Below are 23899 nucleotides of genomic sequence, written 5' to 3' on the forward strand. Positions count from 1 at the left end.
CTAGAAATAAACTGTTTTTATAAATTGTAACAAATTCTCTACAAATGAGGAAATATTCTTTACTCAACTTTGCAATGCTTATTTCAACTACATTTGTCTTTGACACTTAGAATATATTTAATTTATGTGAAAAAAATGATTCGTGGAATGGAACTGTCAAAGTCTCCAAGTTTCTCTTACCTCTCAGGAAGCAAATAGGGCATGAAGGCTTAAGATGCTTTTACACATAGGAGGTGGCCACAAATGAAAGAATTTTTTATAATTACACTTCTCCAAAATCTGCAAGAACTCTATACACATGTATAGTTCATTTTGCAAAACAATGACAGTCCCAAAATGAATCTGAACAGTTTGCTAAAGCCAGAGCCTTAATATTAATTGCTGATAACTCAGGAATTCCACATGCAATCACCCTCTGAAGTTACAGTTTTACTGTCCTTGTAGATAAGAATTTATTGGTTATCTGGCTGTACAAGAGGGCCTGTGGGAACTCTTTTTAAGAGTCTTCTGCAGCAAACAACTCACTCTGATAACATGAAGAATTTGATTGCTACTTGGTTTCAAAGCAGTATTTTTCCCAGTGCTCATGAACAGTACTAAGAAAAAAAGAAAGGAAAAAGTATTTAAGTGATATGAAGAAATCCAGGGCATCTGATTCAGCAGGAAGAAACACTGTGGGAACCAGCTATTCACCAGGAAAGCAAACACATGTAAACTCAACAATTCTAGCTGCTCAAGCCACCCTGTTCACATGTCTTTCCACTTGCCTTGCCAGCCACAGTGATGAGTATGAATATAGTACTTGAAACTAAATTGCTCAAAATTTTCGCTCCAGTCTTGTTTCGTGTAACCAGATGAAATAAATCCTCCTCAATCTCAAACAGGAATACTGAATGCTGACAGATTTCCACAGCTCTCTACCCACACACTTTGGCATTTCAAGAATCAATTCAAGTTAATGAGTTTCATACAGTAATGAGAAAGCTGCAAATAAAATGAGACAAAATTGTGTTACAACAAAATGCAGAATTATGATATGAATAAAGCAAGTCTGGATACAATCAGCAGTCAATCAGAATGACAAATTCTGTGTGGTTTCCAATTAAATAATTTTAATGGAGCCTTGTAGGTTAGATACAGAAATACAGTTGCAGACAACCAAGAGTTTGGTTGCAAGTGTCCAGGATTTCCAGGCACTGCTACTAATATCTAAGTTTCTAAGGATGTCATTAACAAAGAAAAGTTTGCTTAAAGTTTCTTTGTTTAAATGAGGAGAAATTTTTTCCCAAGTTCTTCTATCTTATTTTCTTTTTTATTTTCAAGCTGTTTTACATCAGAATGTGTTTTGGTTTGGTTTTTTTTTTTTTCCTACTAACATATTTACAACAAAATCGGGAAAAATAACATGTGAAGGCATTACAGTTGCTTCTCCTGACTATGCTTACTGGCCAGGTGGGAAGTCTGGAGTTTGTACACATAGAAGTGCACCACTTTGGATCCACCCTTCTCACTGAGCCTGTATTTAGCTGTCAGTTTCTCCATGGACATTTTCCATGTGCACTTTGAGGTAGTCATTCCTTGTAAACTTCTTGTGGCAGAGCTGGCACTCTGCCATGGGGCGGTTGGGGTTGTGAGTCAGCTTGTGTCGGATCAGCATCTTCTTCAGGCTGAAGGACAGGTCACAAACCTGAGGCAGTGAACATGAGACAAAGACAAACCAAGTGTTACAATTTCAAGCATGTGCAACACTCCTAAGGTTACATCACTGAGGCCACAGCCACACATACCTGCAGTACTTCATAAATGAGCTGGTCATTGGAAGAAAAATTCCTTCAGAGAGCGCCTGAAAGATTTTTACTCTGCCTGGCATTATTTTATGCTGTATATTAGGAATGGTACCACAAGCACAAGGATGCTGTCTGTCTAAAAAAGGCTCTATCTTCAAAATACCAACACATTGAGATGTCCTGGTAACATCGTGGTGCTTTGTTCAGGGTTTTTTTAAAGCTATTGTTCTGTCTGGGATGCAGCAAAAATTGTGACAAAACAACATGAGCAAACATCAGTTCAAATGACATATTTCCTTCCTGACCTCTAGAATGACACCTGCAGCTTCCAAAAGAATCAGTTTCAACTGCTCAGTTGCAAGGAGGGAGGAGTGAGAATGAACAGTTTCTGAAGATTGCAAGAAAGATTAACTACTAATGTAAAGAAAACCTCGTTGTTTTAGCCTCTCTCTACCTGGCCAAGAAAATGGCAGACATCTGGTAAAAGAAGGTGCAATTCCTTTGCATTATTATCTGGTGTGCTCCTCTCCTTCCTCCACTGTACTCCAAGCAGTCCAGTTCATTCTGCCATTTGAAGAGATGGACAGAGGCATGAGGGACTCTGCCCATACTAAAGCCATTCCTTTATAAAACTCCTGTACTGAAGTTAAAATGAAAAACACAAAAGGTTAAAAGAACAAGTTCAGCAAAGAAAAGTTAGAATTAAAAGTTAAGGCAGGACACCAACTCAACAACTGCGCAGTTACACTGTCACACTTACTTATTGTGCAAGGAAATATTCTAGCACAAATTTGACAGGGAAATGAAGAAAAAAAGAAAAGGAAGCAGCTGCTGATTTGACAAATGAAATAGACAAGAGTCATATAATTAAACAAGAATGAACATCCATAGGCTTGCACTCTTAAAATTCCATGTTCATTCCAGACAACATCTCTTTCACGCAGAAAAAACTCAAGGAACCCAGGACAATCCTTCTGGAGAAAAACAAAGCTTTAAATTTATACTGGCACCCAACTACTGCAAATGCTGAATGATGACTTATTCCTTTTAAAACCACAAGAGCTGACCATCCAAGATCATCTCAACCTCCAGCATATGGATTTTATGCCAATTAAGGCTAAACCAGTAAATGACCATAAAATGGCCATGGCCAGAGGCAAGATTTGTACCCAAAATAATTTCTCCCCACACTGTGTGCTGCTGCACTAGAACATTTTTGACTTTCTGACATAACGTAATGCTGAAGACCTTCATACAGCAGCTCTCCAGCTTTCCCCCAGTGAATAATCTCTGAATAAACCTCTTTGAGACCCAAGTAACAGCCACCCCTTCGTTACTGACAGTGAACCTCAATCACAGCACCCACTGGTCAGCTCTGAGCACTGCTTTTGGCAAAGCCAGGTTTCTGTTTCCCCTTCACAGAGCACACAAAGGGAACCCATAACATTTATCTAATCACAGCCACAAATCCCAGTGTGCTGGAAGTGTCACACACTTGTAAATACTCCATGTTTCTTGAGAGCCAGGAGGCCAATCAGGGACATACACACAGACAAGATGTGTGTGTGTGTTCTGTGTATCTTACACACATTTCTAAAATCAACGGCTTATAACACAGCCTCAAAGTACATTTATTTCATTTATTCTGCTCGTGTGACCAATATAATGTGTCCTTCTGTTCCTCCAAGGCTCTAACATGTTGTGCTACCTTCCCTCTTCAAAAAACACATGAAATGCACAGGGTTATTAAAAGTATGGCACATCCTATACTGTTCTTATGCAGAAAAGTTTTGGGGATGTTCTTTAACAGTTTGATTTGTATATCAATTTTGTAAGCAAGACTGATGTTTTACAGATTTACAATCTCTCTTGATAATGTGCACTAGAGCTCTAATTGATGCTCATAATTCAAAATGATCAAAGTTTTGGTCAGGTAGGGAGGATGGAAAGACTGACATTTGAAATCAAGTGTAAGGTCAACCAGAGGCAGAGTAGAAGGAAATACTGTATTGGAAAGAAACCAGGACAGGCAGTACTTGACCTTTCTGCCTCCTAAAAATAATCTATTGTCTCTGAGAAACTGAATTTCAATTGGCCTTCCAGTAAAAAACAGGCTGGTCTGGAGAGGACAGACATCTAATTTTCTATGAAAAATTGCATTTCTATTTCCATATTTCAGTTATTTTAACTTTTCTAGGTGACATGTATTGAATTGCCATCTTAAAATGGGAATATTCAATTTCCACTATGATCCGTGGGATGTGAGAGCTTTGAGACATTAAGGTCTGAAAATGCTTTGCTGACTGATAAGACACATAAGAATAGACGCATAAATAAACTGTAGCACCTTCCTCAAACAGAGTACAAGGATTAGTTTCACATGTAACCCAATCCTGCACTGTAATGACTGTTCCATGTGCCTGAGAGAGAGGAGAGTGAGACAGGAAGAGAAGACATGATTTTTATTCCTGCCTCTGGAAAAAAAAAATTACTTAAAGCAAAAATATAGACTAAAAGAATTGGTATGTGGTATTCCAGAGATAAGAACTTGTGGAAGTTTTTGTCATAAATTACCATTCAAGTCATTACATGAAAAAATAATGAGAGCATCTAAAGCTATCTTGAGCAGAAAAAAAAATTGTAGGTGAAAATCATAAAATGTAAAAAAGGAAATTTAGTATTGGGTAGCTCACAATAAATGTCCCCCATAGGGATGTTTTTCTGTAATTGTCTGCGACTGCTTTGCCTGTAACTTCTACATAAACATCTGGAATCATGCAATTTGCAAGACAGCCCAGGAGGAATGGGCTGCTCTGGGTGACATTTACTGTGTCCCTAGCATGTGGGGAACAGGAGCCCAGGTGAAATAAGGAGAAATGATTGAAAACACCAATTTTAACCCTCTCCAAGTGTGCATTAGGCAACAGACCGTGGTGGGCACCTGGGTGACTGGAGCATGCAGGAATGAACAGTGGAGGCAACTGCTGTTATGTCCAAACCCCAAAAGATCAGCAGCCTCTGGCAGCGTGCAGCCAGCAAAAAGCTCCTTCTGAAGACTGATTTTGGTGAAAAAAGGTAGAAACCTGAAGTACAAAAAATATCACCAATACCTGAAGGTACACTCTGAAGAATTCTCAAATGAAGGACTAGGACCAGACACAGATTACAGCTGCTTCTAGAAATGCTATGGTTTGGGAAGCTCTACTTGATTCATGAGGAAAACTGAAGTAAAAGCTGAAAGAGCGAAGTATGCTTTCATCCAGCTCCTATTGCTAATTAAAGCAAGGAAAAATAATAAAATATAATCACCATACCAAGTCAGTCTGCAAAAGCACACTCTGAATCCAATAGCAGTGAACCTTGGATCCACAGTGTGGGAAAAACTGCATTTACACTGCAAGCTGGCCAAGAACTGATAAACAGTGTAAGAATCTGAAAGCTGAAAAAGTTATTGACAACAATTTGGAGTTAGAGAAATCCTCAAGGTACTATCCAGAGCCAGGCTGAGATGATCCCAAAAGAATACAGCAAATCTCCTAACTTGTAGACGTCAGCAAAATATCTTAGTTGAACTTTTTCATGAAATTAATATATTTTATTCTCAATGAAATGACATCAGATAATTCATTAAAAACCAGAACGGTTAACAGACCCTTAAAACTCTCCTGCCAAGCTGTTATTCTAATTTTGCATCTAATTATACAAATTTCTGAGTAAATTTACAGCTGCTCAGACTGAGCCATCTAGGATATAATTGAGAGCTGGCACTCCCCTTTGACTGCCTCATGAAGAGGCAGTATCACAAAACAAAACACCTACACTAATTCTATGCCCATTCTGACGCCTCCCTCTAAATCCTTGAGCAACAATTTTGGCATTTGATAGTTCTGGAAGACATTATTCCCTGACAGTTTCTGCACACTCAGCCTTCCCATCTACTTCCCAAAAGCTGCGAGATGTTGCATGTAAGGGGGGCAGGCTGCTTGAAGGGTACCTGACAGTGATCTATGAACTGTCACAGGATACGCTGCATTTCAGCCCTGCGAGCGTGCACAGCATCCCAGATTCCCTCACTGAGCAACAAGAGGCTGTGAGCAGATGTTGAAAATATCAGACCAGATTTCAGCAGAACCAGGCAACTCTGAATTCATATTTGTGTCATTCAACATCAGAAGCATGAGATTCCATGTAATAAATTAAATCCCTTTTCCTACACAAGCTAATCTCCAACTATTAACCTGTCATACAATTCATACAGGACTCCAAGCAGCATGAACTTGTAAATGGTAACATCCAAATTGATTACTAATGGTGAAAATAACTCTTATGGGATCCAAAACCATAAAATGAACGGGTGTGCGTGGCTCTTGGCAAGCAAAGAAGGTACATGAAATTCCCTGAACGGCCTTGCATTCCTTGGGCAATCCAAGCCCATGTGAAGTGTAACCATGCCACAAGCAGTAAGTGCAAGGCCACAATATCCCTGCAATTAAATCCTGCTGCTGCACCGAGGCTGAGAACACAAAGGGAAAGGAGAAGAGGAACTCACATCACACTGGAAGGGCTTCTCCCCGGTGTGGGTCCTCATGTGCTCGTCCAAGCCTCGCTTCTGACTGAAAGCCTTGTTACACTCCGAGCACTGGTACGGCTTTTCCTGCGCGCAATGACAACAGCGAGTGAAAGTGAGTCAACACAGAGCCCAGGCCATTAGAGTGGAATTCCATGCTGGATGGTGCAAGTTTTATTTTCTCTCCAAGGTATTACAGTCAGTGAAAACAACAGAAAATGACTTTCAAATGATTAGGTGAAAGCTGGGAAAGCTGTGGCCTGACAGTTTCCACTTCAGCACCCACTTATGAATTAATTATCCGTTCCAGTCTTTTAAACCCGGCCATTTGGGGAGCCTGCTTTTTGTCACGTGAAAGGTACAGAAACATAAAACTCCAATGTGCTTTCCTTTATTCCCCCAAAAATGCTTAAAGAACACAGACAAGTAAGATTATCCACAAAAACTTCGAGTTTGTTTGGAGGTTTCAAGCCAGGGGAAGAGGTAAGGGGAGGAAAAGGAGGTACAAGAAAAGCCTGTGGTAGCAGAAAAACTTACTTTGAAAAGTGGTGACAGAAGGTTAATCACATAATCATTGCAGAATCTCAAAAGAAGTGCAGATGGCAACCAAACCATCTGTATTTTTATTAGAACTATTGGTTAGCAGCTACTGTAAAACATGTTAGAAAAGCTGCAATCTCACTGACATGAAACAAATAATTAGAGATAAATAAGGAAACCCAATTATGCAAATATTTTTTTCTTTGATGTTCTTCCTTCATCTAGCAATTTTTATAGGTGTAATTCTTCCTTGATTCCACTAAAGTTACAGAAAAACTGTATAGAAATCAACAATAAATCAATTAAATGCAAGAATTAGCATTATGGCAGTGCACACGGCCTCATAAAAATTTTCATGTTCTAGAGGCACCCTTATTTTTGCACCAATTAGACTTCCATCACTCTCATTCTGCTTTTTTCTGTGGTCTCTAATTCTGTACTGCTTAAGTTCTGAAGAAAGGTATTTTAAGAAAAGTAAATGCTTTTTACTAAATTAAATTGAAAGCAATGACTATAAATCAATCGGCAAAAAAGCAGCTAGATCTATGAATTAACAAATAATAGGCACTAATCAAGCTCTTTGGGGAGATGATGTGGGATCCACAGATAAGTGGGGTGGAACAACTCAGGCATTAAAGTAGCAAAGAGAATAAGGGGTCTGGTTATTGAATTCCTACCATCAGGTCTCCATACATTGCTGAATCCTGCCAGGATTCACCAGCATTCACCATACACTTAACAAGGTGCACAATAAATTAGTGCTGGCTATGTTCCAGTCTCTCTCTTTAAGGCAGGTCCAGAGACCTCAGTGGGGCAAAGAAGGGGTTCTCTAATTTTGTAGTCTCCTCCCACCAAGTTTCCTTGAAAAGGCAGTGTTATTGCCATGACTCTTCAGTAGACAGCAAAACATAACAAATTACCTAAAAAAGATCTGAATTGATCTGTGAAAAGAAAAAAAAAAAAAAATCATCCAGACCAAAAAGTTCATGTCACAGGGAGCTTTGCTGACCTGACTAAAGACTTCATGGAGCAGGGACTGCATTTTTAAGGGAAATGTACAAATAAGCCATGTGAAAAGCAGGTTTCTGCAACAACCCCTTAATTGGTTTTGCATTGTGGTTAACACAAACCACATTTCAGTGAGTTCTCCAAAAGCAGCCTGTGTGGAGGCTGCTCCCCAGAAAGTGCAAAGTGAAGTATACGATGTGCACATCTTAAACACCTACAAAAGCATTCACTACTGCAAACTGCACCAGGTGGACTGGCTCCCTTTTTATTATCTTGGTCTTCAGCTATCTGAAGAATTGACTTGATAACGACCAGGTCAATCATTCCATAAATGGATTTCGGGATTCCATTTTGGACAAAGAGCCATTTTAGACTCTGGGAAGCTGGAGTCACAAACCTGAGCTGTATTATCTTCCCCCAGGTTATGTTTGGCTGTTCATATTCCACATTTCTATTATTCTCTGTGGCAAAAAATGGTGTATCTAACATCCCCTTGGCACTCGTATTGAAATTCACATCTGTAGTGCATGAAATACATCCAAAGCTGTCTTTGATCTAATTTTAGATCCCTTCCATCTGTATATTCCAGTGACTTCAGCAGACATGACTGATTCACACCAGCCTCCTCTCTCCTGAGTGAAGCTGCCCTCCATTCGCATCTGTGTCTGTTTCAGGAAAACCAGTAGTGCTGTCCAGAGCAAAACCTGGCCCTCAGTCTATCTCCAGAGAAAGAGACTTTTTTTGTTGTTGATTTTGAAGAAAACATCATCTTCTCAGATCAATTTCTTCAAAATAAAACATTCTGTGCTTTTCCTTTTCTCTCTGCTCCTTCTCCCCCTCATGTCAAATTTCCATTGCACAATGGTTAAAGAAGGCAACACTTGCAACATGGAAAATGTGATATTTGCTTGGCATAATCATCACTGCTTTAAATGTGAGCAGAGGAAAAAAAATGATAAAAACCATGGCAACAGGTCTGAAAAAGCTAATGCCACCACCAAAGGACAAAAGGGGCCAACACTGAGATGAGAAAAAAGCTGGACAAATTTAAAACATGAAGAAAAGGGAAAAACCTGCTAACTATCAACAAAACAGGAGCTCATTGGGAAGATGATCCAAATCTGACTTCAGAGGAGTTAGCAAGTGCTGGTACTATAAATCTGCCCTCTGCTGAAGAAGCATCTGCCAGGCCATGGCTGTGGTGGCAGCCAAGTGGAAGGGTTACATGTGTTTTCTTTTATTAACCATCTAAATGAGGAAGGGAGCAGGGAGAGCGAGAGAGACAGGATATGGCTGATACTGCAGTGATTTAATATCTCAGTTTTAAGCATGCCAGGTATGAACAGAAATATGTAGATCAGGATTTACAACCTTCCTGCCTCAGAAAAGGAAAGGCCAAGCAGAGCCCAATGGTACTCTGGTGCTCTAAGACCGACACATGCTGACCTAAAAGCTCCCGCCTCTGGTGGTTTTCACCATCAAAACTGAGAGAAAATAAACATTTTTAAAACCACATCAAATAAAACAGGGCCTGTAGTACACACTCCTGTGTCTGTGGATGGCTGAATCACAAATCACACCCTGAATTCTGAGCAAGTTGTGCTTTGCATTAGAAAGATCTCACTCAGAATCTGACAAATCTCAAGGACATTTGGTGCACCTTCAACAGCTTGACACAAAGTGTGCACAGAGTGCCCTGCAAGCACAACAGATGGAATTACTCAAATGTAGAATATCTGAACTGCTAGCTGCTGCTGCAGTTGCCTGTAAGTCCCTTAAGAAATAGAAATATATTATGTACACTAGGTTAGCACTTGTGCTCTGTAAACCTGCTAATATTGGTTACACAGGTGAAACATGAATGACTTTGGTAGGAGTCTCCCCAACTTGCTTTCTAAATATGAATTTAGAACTATTTCATCAGCTCAACAGTAACAGCAAGACAAACATAATTTAAACATTATTATTATTACCAAATAAATATATCTCAAGATTAAAATAAGACTTAAGAACACAACTACCAACTTGATGGGTCTGTATTTTCAACATGCTGAAAACTGAAGCTTGAGAGAAGTTCAGAGAAAAAAGGAAAAGCTTATCAGGTCTTGTATTACATGGAAATATTTACACTTGTGACATGAACATGAAAACTGACTGATGGGAATAATGGTGATGCTACAGGACACAAAAAAAAATTAAAATACATAATCCTTTTCTCTCCATTATTTAAAAACAAAGCCTTCCTTTGCTCACAGAAAAATCTTAAAATGTCTATTCATAAGGTACTGATACAGTAACATTATTTGCTTTCAAAAGGTGCTTTATGTGAAAATGTTGAAAATAACAGTATTACTGTTACTGAATATGACTTATATGCTTGCACTGTCACCTGAACAGAGGATTAATAAAAAAACTGTTTTGAAAAAACATCAGGCAAATCGAAAAATGTGGCCTAGAATGAACAAACATGACCAGACAGATAACATTAAAATACACCAGTCATGTCTGCAGCTACCAGGAGCTTGTTACTCTCCAAGAGAAATCTGGAAATCCTTTCAGCTTTGCCAACCTGAAAATGCAGGAAATCTGCTTACACTTAAAATCACAGAGAGCCCCCATTAACGGACTCCAGTTTTGTATCTAACTGCGAAAAAAAATCAAGAAGTAACAAGATGCTCTCTTAGAACAAGAAAGTTTCTGCAGGTTACAGCAAGTGGCTGACCCAGAGACAGAGGCCTACTTAAATTACAAACATAACATTGACACTAGAAGACAAAGGCTGATGAGAATTTACAACTCTACAGAAATAGTAGGGATTTGAAACTTATAATATTAAGCCTTAATTAAATATTAAGCCTTCATTAATTGATGAAAAATCTATAGATGTTCACCTGCTCCTGGAAAATAACAGTATCAATATAGAAAAAGTACATTTTCACTCTATGAGGAAGACATGATCATCAATCAACATTACATAAAAAAGTGTGAAAATATTGGTGCAGTGGGATTCAAACCTTTCCCATTCTATGTGCAAACACAGATTCCAGAAGCAAGGAAACCACAGCCCTGGCAAAGCCATCATCCTCAGGCAGATGTTTCAGAACTCACCCCTATCTCACCAACAGGCAAATACAGATAAAATCCAAGATGGAAAGACCCCTCCAAATTCAGTCAACACACCATATTGTTTCATTACTCACTGCCATGTGCCCAAAAGTCTATATTTAGTACACGAAGAATTTTTTTTTTTTGACAATAGTATTTTATGGTGCTTCTAAAACATACAACACTTTCTCAAACTTTAGGTTCAAATATTACGTGAGAAACACAGGAGAAGTGAAATTATGTCAATATTGTCCTTGCATTATTTCTCATTTATGACTATTTTAATACTCCTTGGGTTAAAAAAGAGGGGGCAGTGTAAAATTACAAATGGAAAGACTGTTTAACTCGGGACCTCTTGTTCAGGGAACAAAACACTGTCTGCAAGAGTCCTCTACAGGAGACTGCCTCACTTCTATACTCACCATGATTTATCCCTATTCCCATGAAATCCATAAATAAAACTCGAAATTTTCTCAAGGTTGGTTAATTTCAACACATAGTGTGGTTTAGACCTATTTAAATATTAATGTGTTTTAAAATAGTAGGCACTTATGCATGAAACAAAAATTATACACTGAAACGTCTCTAATTTTTATATTACCTCAAAAATGGAGCTAATTTAAGCAGAGGTTGGCAGCTTCCACCCACTGGAGCTCAGATTTTTAAAGAAGTTATAAAAATTAAATATATCTGTTATATGTAAATATGAAACATTCAAATCAAGTCATGAAAAGCCATTTTCAAATAGCTTCAACTCTTTCTGTTTTTCATCACTGAATCCAACTGTAATAAAATCAGCATTCACAGAAGTAATGAAAACATCAATTCAACATGACAACAACTCTGGGCACCTATCAGTAGCCATATTTCCAAGCATTAGCAATTCTATTTCTGCAACACAGAATAATTTTTCCACATGTTTAAGCTTAAACATTTTCATGTTAACTCAGGCACCGAAAAAAGCCTTAGGAAAGAGCTGAAAAGAGCTCCACAGTGTGAGGGTTGGAAATGTGCATGTAACTCCCTCAAAGCTGATATGGCCTGTAAACTCATTTCATCAACAACTTCATTAAGTTCCTCATTTATGTTTTCCTAGGCTGCTACATTTCTCCTTAAGGGAAAAAAAACCTCAAACCCATCAAACCATAAAGCAAACACATTTACTTTCATAGAAACAAATCAGTGCTCAGGTGACATTTTAATATCAGGTGGGTGGTGTTTTCTCCCCTGCCCTGGCCAGCAGGGGTTTGGCCTTACCTTCTCTGTTTACTCCAGAGCTGGAGCTGACACCTTTGGCCACCCAGGCTGTGCTCACTTTAGCAGCTGCCAGACCTTAATCAACTTTCTACAATGATTTTTCCAGCAGCCTTCCTTGATCCCCAGCATCAGGTCTGGCATTTAAGTCCACTGGTAAAGTACACTGAGATTTAATCTCTACTGTCTTTGGTGAATGTCACAGTATTTTAAGCCACTTCACAAACTTTCTGGCCAAAAGACCAGATTCTTGTTTTCAAGATATTTATGAATAAAAAATATTCTATCACTGCAGAAGCATATTATGGTTATGTTTATTTCCACATTGCTAGGCTGAACTGACACAAAAATACCTTCAGGATTTATAAATCTTGCTATTTTTTCTTTCAATAACCATCTTGCATGCAAGAATAAATGCCAAATAAAAGATACATGTAGGAAAGGGTAAAAAAAGGAAAAACCAACAACCTTACACCATTTTGAAAAATCAAACCAGGGGATGATTGAAAAGAGAAATTTCAAGTGTGACTTCCTGGTTTTTCTTGTTCTTAGAACTGACAGAAGGACCCAAACCTTTGGCAAACACAGCGCATTTTTTATTTCCTAATCTTTAGTTCATCTTTGTTTAAACAGCCTAGGAACACAGAACAAATCCTAGTGCATTAGCATTGTGCTCAGGGGTCTCAAACTCTTTCTGCACAGGTTTCCTTCTTCCCTGGAGAAGTCCCTACATGGTGCAGTTAGAATACATCTCCTTCAGAGCCAGGATTCAGATCACGAGCCCTCACTTGAGGAAAGACACACCTGAACAGCTCAGCAGCTGTTTTCTCTGCTGAAGGGGGGTTGGTTTGGTTCTTGTACTCTGAATTCCTGACAAGCATCAATCTACTACTAAGATTAAATAAATCTTTACATTCTTGCCAAGACACAAATGGTGTCTTCCCCGCTTACCTCAGTATTGTTGCTCCCACATTTCCTTTCCTTCCCTTTCCAATTCCCTTCACCAGTCCGTTCTTCCACATCAGCTAAAATACATATTTATTCCCTTGTACCTGCACTAATATTTACTCACCTGAACAATAAAATAACAATAGCTTATTATCTTTTAGTACTTCATGGATCATGTTCTGCAGAACAGACTCAGCCATAATTCCTTCTTCTGGCTTGAAAGTCCATGAAAGTCAGTAGTAAACTTTGTTTTCTCTTCTCTTGTTTTTATTAATAATTTTAGCCCATTTTTTTTTCCTCCTCCTACTAAGACCTCCTTTGATTTTTCAGCTGTCCAGTTCTACTTAAATATTAAATAAGGTGAACTGGGAGGAAGAGGGGAAGTTGGGACATGCAAGATTATAGCAACAGACTTCAATTTCAAATTACTATTAAATGTTGCTGCTTTTTAGCAGCAACTGATTGCTGTTACTTCAAAGTAAAAAGAAATATTTACATGGAGATAAATGAACATGTAATGGCAATCCAATATGAATGAGCCTCACTGTCAAGTTTTGGGATAAGAGCAGCATTACCATAAAAAAACCCCAAAATCCAATCAAGTCTAAAAAACCATGTTTGGCCTGCACATTTTAATCCTACAGCATACCTGTGGGGATGACCACCAGTCTTCTGAGCACCTCCACACACCAAAATAAAAAACCTGAAATGTGACCTTTGAGATGTAGATGATCAACACATCTCAAGTATGGAAAAACTTAGATCACATTTGGTGTGCACTGAGCTCTTCGTACATCTAAGGATGGTATTTGGCCTCCATGGCACAGTAGAGCATTTCCTGCGACATTTTAAAACAAATTTTATTATGTCTAAAGCCTGACTAATTACAGTGTCTACATATATTAAAAAGAAATATCCACTCCTTAAAATTTATTTTCCTAACTCCTCCCTTTCCTATCAGCCAAAAAATGTTTAGAAGAAAACATCACTTGGTGTAAATCACTGTAGACTCTAAAAGCCTAATAATATTATTTTTCCTCTGTTTTTCTTCTACAGAGGCTGGGGAGTGTTTGTTGTTTTTACTCAAACTGTATGAAAAATCAGGAAAAAAACCTGGATTTGGCACTGTTTCAGAGCTTGTTTACCCCTCAGTCAAGCAGAACTTAGATGGGTCATGAAATTTCTCCTGGTGCAAACACAGTTAAGAGGGGACAAGAACAACAGAAAAGAATTTATAGCACTTCTTAAAGTGATTTAACAGCTAGGAAAAAAGGAGAAACAACTAACAAAATGAGACCAGCCTGCTCCCAATGAACTACCAAGAGTATTGCACAAACTACTCATTACTTGCATAGTTTGGGGTACAAAAGCTACAACTTTATCTAGGACCTCAGAGTCAATATGATCAAAACCCACACAGAACAGCAGAAATTTAAACAGTTTTTAATTTTACTTATTTAGAAAGCAATTCTGTGGGTCCACTTGCATATGGAGACTACTAAGTTAAATGTCACCTTTCCTATTTCCCAGTAGATGCAGAATTTTCTTGGTTTGGCCTCAAGGCTGCACTGATCTCTATGAGCTGTAAGAGTTCCCAGTTAAATAAAGTTATATAAAAATTGTCATCAGTTAATAAAGTACAGCCTCAAGAAAAGCTCACAGTGACTGGACTTTCCAGGCACAGTAAGAATCAAAGCACTGCATATTGAAGTTTCAGTCACAGTGAAGCCTTTACAGAGCTGTTTACTCAGTAAACAGCATTAATTTATATCTATAAATAACCATGGGTTAAATGAAGAGGTTAGTACAGCTATTATTTCAACATAAAAGAAATCAAACACAGAAAAAATAGAAGGTAATGGAGCTCTAATTAGAATTTGCAAGTTAATGACTTGTATCTTTGCCTCTTATTTTGATAGGCATAAAATACCTTGGTTGGCAGAGCCTAATCTCTACACAAACAGCAATTAATTACTTTTCAGCACACGAGTCCCAGACAATCCTCAAGCAAGCATAAAAGCTCCTCCTTGTGTGGGACTTACCCTGGTGTGGGTGCGAATGTGCATCTTCAAGCCGTCGTTCTTGCTGAAAGCTTTGTCACAGTAGGGACACTGGTAAGGACGCTCACCTGGGAACAAGAGAAGTATCAGGACCCAGAAATGTGCCCTCAGAGGATGAAGGCCTTGCAGCACAGCTCTTTGTCAAACTGAACTGCTTTTCTCTTCAAAGAGCAGATTTCAACTTTAGAAAAATTACAAATAATCCTGCCTGAGTGGGATAGAGTGCTGGATCAAAATATTCCTCTTTGCTGACTGATTTTACACTACAATATATGAATACACACAGACAGCCTTGGGGGAAGTAAAACCAAAAAGAAAACACCTAATGCCCTTGCTCAAACCACATTCTACAGTGATTTACACATGGTCACTTTTATGGTTAGGCATTAACTGCTCCCAAATATTTTTTCTATTTCACATCTGGTCATCATTAGAGGCCTCTGGGTGTCAGAATCTCAATGGAATATAAAATCCACTCTTTTATAATGCTGGATCTGTGGTAGAAGCTGGTTAATCACAAGTTTCTGCAATATCTCTGCCCCAATTTATGACTGAAGTAGAAGCAGAACAATGTGAGCATCTCCTTGCAGCATCCCATATCTGAAAGGTATTTGTTTAATGCTCCATTACACCGGTGTCATTTGGCATTGATTTTCCCAAACTCACATTAGTGTAATGTGGATACTGAGCTGTTCAGAGACAAACAGCAAAGAGCCTCTGAGCACCATCATTTGGAAGAAATGTACTTCAATTTTTAACTCTTAAGGCAATGCAGTGGAATCTGAGTGCACTGCCTCCTGTTCCTGTATACATCACTTTAAAAGCAAAGATCAGGCTGTTTCCACTACAAAACACAGTAGAAAAAAATGATAGAAAATTTTCTGTTAACAAAATTGGTTTTGTTCTACACAACCATAATGCTGAAGGTTTCTTTTCAAATAAAGGTTTGTCACAAGTTAAGCAAAGCCTGTTTTATAAAAGTCAATGCACAGCTTTCTGCTCAGAAAGATATTTCTGCATGCATAGATTTAACACAGACCAAATTCAAGCACTTACTAACACTCACACTCCATCTTCTAAAATAGGCAAGCAAGATTGACTCCATTTCACAGTTTAAAAAAACCCAAACAAGACTACTTCTCTGATATCCCAAAAATATTGACAAAGAGGCACCGCTGGACATGAAATCTCCATTTTCACACATTGTGTAGGTTCAAGGGCACCTAAGGTGAGATGATTATTTAGGGAATAGGATGGCCACCCTCCCCTATTTTGTAGACAGATTATTTTGTTATTTTGTCTTTTACTTCTGTATAGGTAACTGTGAATGACAGAAGCACAAGACTGGCCAGCGAGGCACTTGTAAACACAAATATTTTTCTCTCTTGTGTTCTGTCATCTCTCAGAAAGCTCAACTGTGTGAATTGGGGTTTTGGGGTTCTTTTTAGGACGATGACAACAACCTCTGTGTTAGAGCTGTATTTTCACTGAGCAGTTTGATATATGATCCTCTCTCTCATGACCCTCGATGCCTTCAATTCATGCCCCTGAAATTCAAACACTCCAACAGTTGTCAGTACTCAAATATTGAATTAATTCAGCTGACATTTTTATGTCTGGGGGCTTTTGAATGGAGAATTTAAAGCTTTCAGCAGTTTGTAAGCAGATGAGCGATGACAGGTAGGAGTTGTACCCTCCTCCCTCTCTCCCCCACCCTCATGTCTCTTTAAAGAGAAAGACTTTTGCCTTCAAAGGATGGGCTTGAGTTTGTCTGAAACAGATTAACAGTGTCCCTCTGAAATCAACCACGGACACCACGGTGCTTGATGAGGAAAGCCTCAGGAGCTTTCAGCAGATGCCAGCAGAGGGCAACAATGACTCCACATCAACGTGTCACACCTGAAGAAGTCGGGCTTGGAGCTGCTGTTATAAACCATCCCCTGTCAAAAATCTCCACTGCTCCAAAAATCAAGTTTACTGCCTAACACAGACTGCCAGCTCTGACCTGAAACTCAAACTAGGAACCATCTTGTTTTTCTAAATTATATCAATTTCTCATGCACTTGTGTCAAAAAATTTCCAGTAAAACCTACTTAAAAGATGTTCCTAAGTAATTTCACTGTTGCTCTTATTTTTTGTTATTTTCTTTCACCTTTGGAGCTTGCTTGCTTAGAATTTATTCAAGCACCCTAGTGCTTACACAAGCATCTACCTGATAAACATCTTTTAAACTTATAACTTTTCTGCCACCTCAATTTTGTAAGATTTTACAAAATTAACAATGGACCACTTAAAATACATCTGTACCAGCAAGTTTCTTAGTTTCATTTCTTACTAACTGCTCTCTGGAAAGGGCCTCTGCTGTCTGTCTCAGAACTGAATAAACTGCTCTCTGACAATGCATTTTTTTTTTTGCTATTTACTGTCTCAGGAGCCCAGCTAACTAACTTACATTAAATATCTGATCTTGTGGACAGCAGATCTGGCAAGATTATTACAACTCTACATATTACCTTCTCTATCTCTGGTAAAAAACAACTTCCTTCCTTGCTTCTGAGCCAGCCTAGGCAAATGTTATTCATGCTACCAGTGAGTTTCTCATCAGAATGATTCCATATTCAAGGAGACTATTGGGAAGCAGGTGTTCCCCAAGAGAAGTCTTACACACTCTGTCCCACTCTAAGTCCTGTAAGATAAACAGGAACAGTTTAACTTCCTCTTATCCTGTTATAAGCAGATGGAATAAGATGGCAACAAAGGAAAAGACAGATTTGAAAGAATGAATGCTAGAAATATTCCTCCCACATGTGAAGGCTTGCTGAAGTGCAACATTTTATAGAAAACTACTGCCAGTGTCCACAAAGGAGAGGAGCTTGTGCTTGCACAAAGTTTAGAATTGTCACTGAGACAAACTACAGAGCAAGGGCCACGTGATGCAAGCTGCTGGGAAAGTGACATTATCCATCAGGGCTTTCAGATCCACCTACAGCCAGAGAAGGACTACCAAAACCCCATTATAAACATTCCAGTAATAAACTTCGGGTTGTGCACAAAAAATTGTGGAGATTTCCAGATGCAAAACTCCTCTGATCAGAAAATGAATGGATCTCTAACAAGGAGTTTAGGAGCAAAAGTTACTAAGAAAAGTAAATCAAATACCTGGCAAGTCACGAACCTCTATTTCTTTTGTCTTCACAAGAAGGAGTCACTAGGAATCAAAGTGAAAGAAAGATTTCCCCTAGATAAATTACAATTTCTTCTTGGATTTGCTGCTAGAAAAACATTTGTGAGATGGTGTCAATTTGTGGTAACACCAGAACAAGAGGGGGTGCACTTTAGGTAAAGTCAATGCCAACTAACAGCTATGACATTTGCACTCCACATTTTTATATAAACACATTTTTATATATAGTTATATGTATAAAACACAGAAGTATTTTTAGGTTTGGGTGTTTTTAAAATCTGTTTTCTAAACAAAACTACTGCTTTCATTAAAATAACAGAACAGTGAAGCAAGTCAAATGTAAGAAATGTGTAAGTTCACCCGAGTTACAGCTGTCACGTCCCTGCTGTTCCAGAACAAACTGCTCAACACAGTAATGGCACTTCTGTACAAATAACCCCAAATAAATAATCCTGGGATAAATTGCAGTGGATTTAGCATAATTCAAAGTCTAGACATTCTACTTCCAGATTTTGTATGAACAAAAACTCAGAGCTTTTAACATAATAAAAATAAATTTAACCTTAATACAAGGATTATGAAAAACAATTCCATGATTGAAAAACATATGGGATTTTGATCTGAAACCACGTCATGACAGAATGGACATCTTTTTTCCTCCCCTCCATCTCTAGCTTGAGATCACAATACCTAGTGGACTTTAATGTAGCTTAAGAAGTTAAATACCAGATTCTCCCATTCCAGTTGGATTCAGGACAGCTTCCCATGAGATATCTGCAATCAGAGGTACTCTATGGCAGGATTTACACTGAGTTTAGCACACAGATCTCACAAACTCGGATACAAAACAATTAAGAAGCAAATCCATATGCACATTAGTTTTTGAAGATTTCAAAATTTCAGTGGCTACAGCTAGACATTTAATAAGGACTTTGAGACAGTTAATCAAACTGGTCATATGCATTGCTGTTTTCACACTGTATTTGGCATTCCCTGTAGTCAGCTGAGCCACAAAAATAAAGCTGTTTCTCAAGTTAGGTGGAAACCTGATTAGAAGAACCAGTGTTAGTGATTACTTCAGAACAATGACCTCAAATAAGATTAAGCAAGTATGTACTTTACAGGTGAGAAATGCACTGCCATCCAATGAAAAAAATGAAAAAGGAAACATCCATCTGGGAAATAGTCCTAATCTGAAGAGCCCAGCAAACCAAAGAAATGGTCTCACTGCTCTTTCAAACCATACCCAGGCATTAATTCTATTTCATCTGTGAAATTTGCAGTCCTGTTTACTGTCCCTGCTCCCCTGTCGCTTGCTTAGACACAAATACACACAAACACAATGCTCAGGTATTCATGTTAGCCTTCAAGCAGCATTCCCTGGCTTGCTGTCTTTACTGGAACTCAACTGCTCAGTTAAGGAATGAAGAATTTGAATTATGCAGCAAAATTATCAAGGTGGGGTTTTTCATACACTTTTTAATACATCTCTGCTCTGTTGGGGTATTCAACATCAATGATTTTGGTCAGCACTCATGAACATCAGAACAAGACCTACAAAAAACTGCACTGAACATCAGATCATGCGCAGCATATGCAGCCTCAAGGAATTCCTCTCTTCAGTTTTCTTTATAAAAAAGAACAAATATAATTACAGCAATGTGGTCCCTCAGACTGTTCCACAGACCATTTCCTATATTCTAGATAGGCTCCCTTTCAGATGGTGAACTATTATTTTTTTAGGATTAGAAGATTGTTTCTTAAATAAAAAAAATTGTTATTTTTTTTTGTGTAAATATATATATGTGCATTATTTAAAAATATCAGCTTTCAGAACATTTATAGCAAACAATAATCCTATTTAAAATCCTAACTCAAGCCTGGGGTAGGAGAGAGGGTTAGAAGGGAGCCTCTACCATTGCCCAACTGCAATAGAATGAGCAGAGTTCACCTAGGGAGGAATTTGGAGGCCATCTGGATCCCACATTTAACACTCCTTACCAGATGATCCACAGGGCAGCCCAGAATGGGAATTTCAAGGGGGCTTTCTTAGTCAGAGATAATCTGGGGTGATGACAGCATTCAACAGCAAGTAAGGATGGGCAAAAGGTTAACGGATGTAACAGAATTATAATCTGTGACATCTGCTTTAGAACACTGCTCAGAGAGGGCACCTGACAGCTTCACACATTTATCCTCAGCTGCTCTTGCCCTTAAACGGTGTCCCCATTCAATTAAAAACTCTGTGTCCTTAACTGAACATTATTCAGTTAATGCACTATGCAAATATGTACACACAAACACAAATAAACCTAAAATAAACAAATCTGAATTTCTCCCACATGGAAGGGGACTTCATTAGGAATCAAAATTAAATTAAACAGGAATTCAGTGAACCCAGTGATTCCAACAGAATTTCAATTAGAAAATGCCAGGAAACTAATCACTGAGGAAAGATTAAAAATTCACAAGTCAAGAAAATATTCAGTACATTTCACCATTTTGGTGTTCCAGTCCTGTGAGAAAACCAACACCTCTTTCAAATAATGAACTTCCTCTCATTTAGAGGTAGCAATTTTCTACATCCTGAGGAGCATCTTCAAAAGCATTCAATACCCTGCATCTCTCAGGCATTTCTGTCATTTTGACCAGGGATTCCAGGGAGGGAAAAGAACGGAAGAGTAATCAAGAAGCTTGGCCAACTGCAACAGTGAGCTGATTTCCTTATGACATCTGGAGAAGTCTGAATCCAGACTAGGCAATAAAAAGTGATCTGGCCTGTGCAAAATTCTGGCCTGCCTCATTTTTAGCCACTAAACACTCAAAATTTAGCACTTGAGAAGGTACAGAAGTCCCCACACAGGAACAGCTCTCTCATGCCAAGAGCTAAGTAACTTTGTGATCTGGAAGATAAAATACTTGAGGACATCAGCTGAGACAAGACCCAGAAACACCAAAAGCACAGGTAATTTTATACTCATTGTGGGCCAGATAAGGAAAGGGATAGGTCTGACTGCTCTGAGAACAGTCCTGTGCTCTGAGAAACACTCCTCAGGTATGGGGCAATTAGAGACATTGCTTACTTCATTTTAACCAACATTCAAATCTGGCAGACTCTGAAGACAAGAGATTAAATGCCTCTGTTTTTTCAGGTGGTTTGTTTCCTCACTGATGATGAATAACTCTAAGTTTGTGTATCTGTGAATGCTTTCTAACCAAACTCCAACACTCATTTTCCAGGCACCAGGGAGAACTACAATTGGTTTCTCTTAAATCAACAACGTGCATTTCCCATCCACTAAAAATAGTCACATATTTAATAAGGAAAAAACCTCAAATCCTATTATATCAAAGTAAGGGAAAACCAGAAGGCTTGAAATACTTTTTTTTCTATTACTTATATTTCTCCAAGTATTGAGTCATGCTTTAATTTTTGAAGTATAGAAGTGGCATTTTCACAGCTGAGGTGTTTTGTTTCCTGCAAAGTTTGGGGTTTATTCAAAGAATTCAGATTATTTCTAGTTAAGACCAATAAAATGTTTGCCCTATGTGGTCCATCAAAATTATCATGACATAATTAAGATATTAGCTATTTGCCACTAAATGAATCATGAAGACTTGTAAAAAACCCTACAAAATAAGAAGACTATCTGAATCCATGCAGTAAAGCATGAACTTCTGTTATTACTTACTTACAGCCTCTCATCAGTTCTACAGTGCTATCAAGATTGTAAGTAATCTTAAGTAATAAATAAAAAACAGAGACAACTTTAAAGAACAAACCAGTTCCATTCTTTGCAGCTATCAGTGGAATTAAACATTTCTCTATGAATGGAAAATGTAACATCTATTACTTCAGTGAACCCAACGGTCAACTAAGTCTTTTAAAGAACAGTATTAATCCATCATAAACTCATTTGATCTAAAGATGTCTCATTCAAATAATCTACCCTCCAAAGAAAATTTCCTCATTCATGGGTACAGACAACAAGAAGCTGACAGCTGCATGAAACTTAACAGGTATTTTTGAAGATTTAGCTGTTGTCTGGAGATGAGCAAGACAATGATGTATAAACTGAAAGGTTTAGAAATGCAGAATCCCTACCTCTGAGGCCTTCTGCAGGCTCCTTTTAAAACTGGGTAGATAAAAGAGGGATCATTTATAAGTTATTAATAGAAAAAAACCTATCTGTAGACATTTGCAAGCTGTTCACTGACTAGATACAGATACATTCTTTCACATACTTCATTGGCATATGAGAGGAAGTTCCTTCAAGCTCGCCTTTTATCTTTTTTCCTATGTAAAAAAATCTAAATTAACTGTAAGGTAATTTAGCAGAAGATCTGCAGGAATGAGGATCCTGGCTGTACATTATTATGTTCATGAACAAACAGTTGCTTGTTTAGCTATTAAACCTTTGGTGATACATTTTACACCATAATAAATAAAATTTATCCCATACTTGAACTCATTACTTCTTTCAACTGCTTTGAAGTCTTCTGTGTTCAGAGATGACTGAACTACTGTTAAAAACCAAAGATCTTTATTATTACAACTCCACTACTAATATTTTACTTGCACAGAAATTTTGTCTTAGAAGTGCAAAATTTGAACTTAGAGATTTATTTAGTTGGGACTAAGCAGGATTGTAAATATGCTCAAAAGCTTAGTTAAGTTGTAGACATGGGACTACAATGGCAAAATTAGGTGCACAACATCAGGCTCTCAGTGCAGGAGGCACTTCAAGAAAGGAATCAGCAACTCAAGTTAGATACCTTTGAAAGCTTATAAAACAATCTCTTCTTACACAAACTGAAAAATATTGTGTTAGCACAAAGGATAAAGAAGTCTGTGGTCCAAATGCTTTTTGCTGTTTTAATGTAATCTCTCAGTGTTATCTTTTACTCATGCACATGGAAGTCAATTTTCAAAGAACCTTCTCAAGTCATGCTTACAAAACAAACCTGCTTTTTGCACCTAGCAGGGCATGTAAGAAAGACACAATAAGTTATGGCTTTCAAATGACATACAATTGAAAAACTCATCTATTCAGAGAACATTTAGGACAGATGTAAGTTATCTTACTGGCTTACCATCAGGACTTGGACTAACTGTGATGGTAAAAGCAAAATAAGGTTATACTGTAACCTATACTTGCATATCATTTTCTGGAAAACGTTTATGGTTATCAGTTGTTCCTCATCAGTCATTATGTATCAGTAGGGAAAGAAAGGACAGAATTACAGTTAAGTCCCTTAATTCTCCTAACTCTAAAAGAAATTTACCTGCAAATATAAACCACTTCAGAACATCTTTCACTGCTACTCAGCTTGATGTGCTACATCCCAAGGATGGAAGGGATTAGGACAAAACTAATCAGGAAAGCAACAGTATAAACAGCAGACAGATAAAATGTGTGTGTGTTTATACCCAGATCACACAAGC

General features: G+C 38.1%; 1 protein-coding gene across 2 annotated transcripts in view; it reads right to left on the reverse strand.

Annotated features, from left to right (window-relative positions):
- Window positions 1-1130: 1130 nt before the first annotated feature.
- The window catches only part of PRDM5 (PR/SET domain 5), a 58489-nt gene continuing 35720 nt past the window's right edge, over window positions 1131-23899 (reverse strand). For both annotated transcript variants that reach the window (XM_030239214.2, XM_030239213.2), the window contains exons 14-16: window positions 15252-15337; window positions 6337-6441; window positions 1131-1687 (exon numbers count right to left, since the gene is read on the reverse strand). In XM_030239214.2, coding sequence (XP_030095074.1) covers window positions 1523-1687; window positions 6337-6441; window positions 15252-15337 — 356 coding nt within the window. In that variant the 3' untranslated portion in view covers window positions 1131-1522. The remainder of the gene's footprint in view (window positions 1688-6336; window positions 6442-15251; window positions 15338-23899) is intronic.

The sequence above is a fragment of the Serinus canaria genome, chromosome 4 (genome assembly GCF_022539315.1).
Source record: "Serinus canaria isolate serCan28SL12 chromosome 4, serCan2020, whole genome shotgun sequence".
In the NCBI taxonomy this organism is placed as follows: domain Eukaryota; kingdom Metazoa; phylum Chordata; class Aves; order Passeriformes; family Fringillidae; genus Serinus; species Serinus canaria.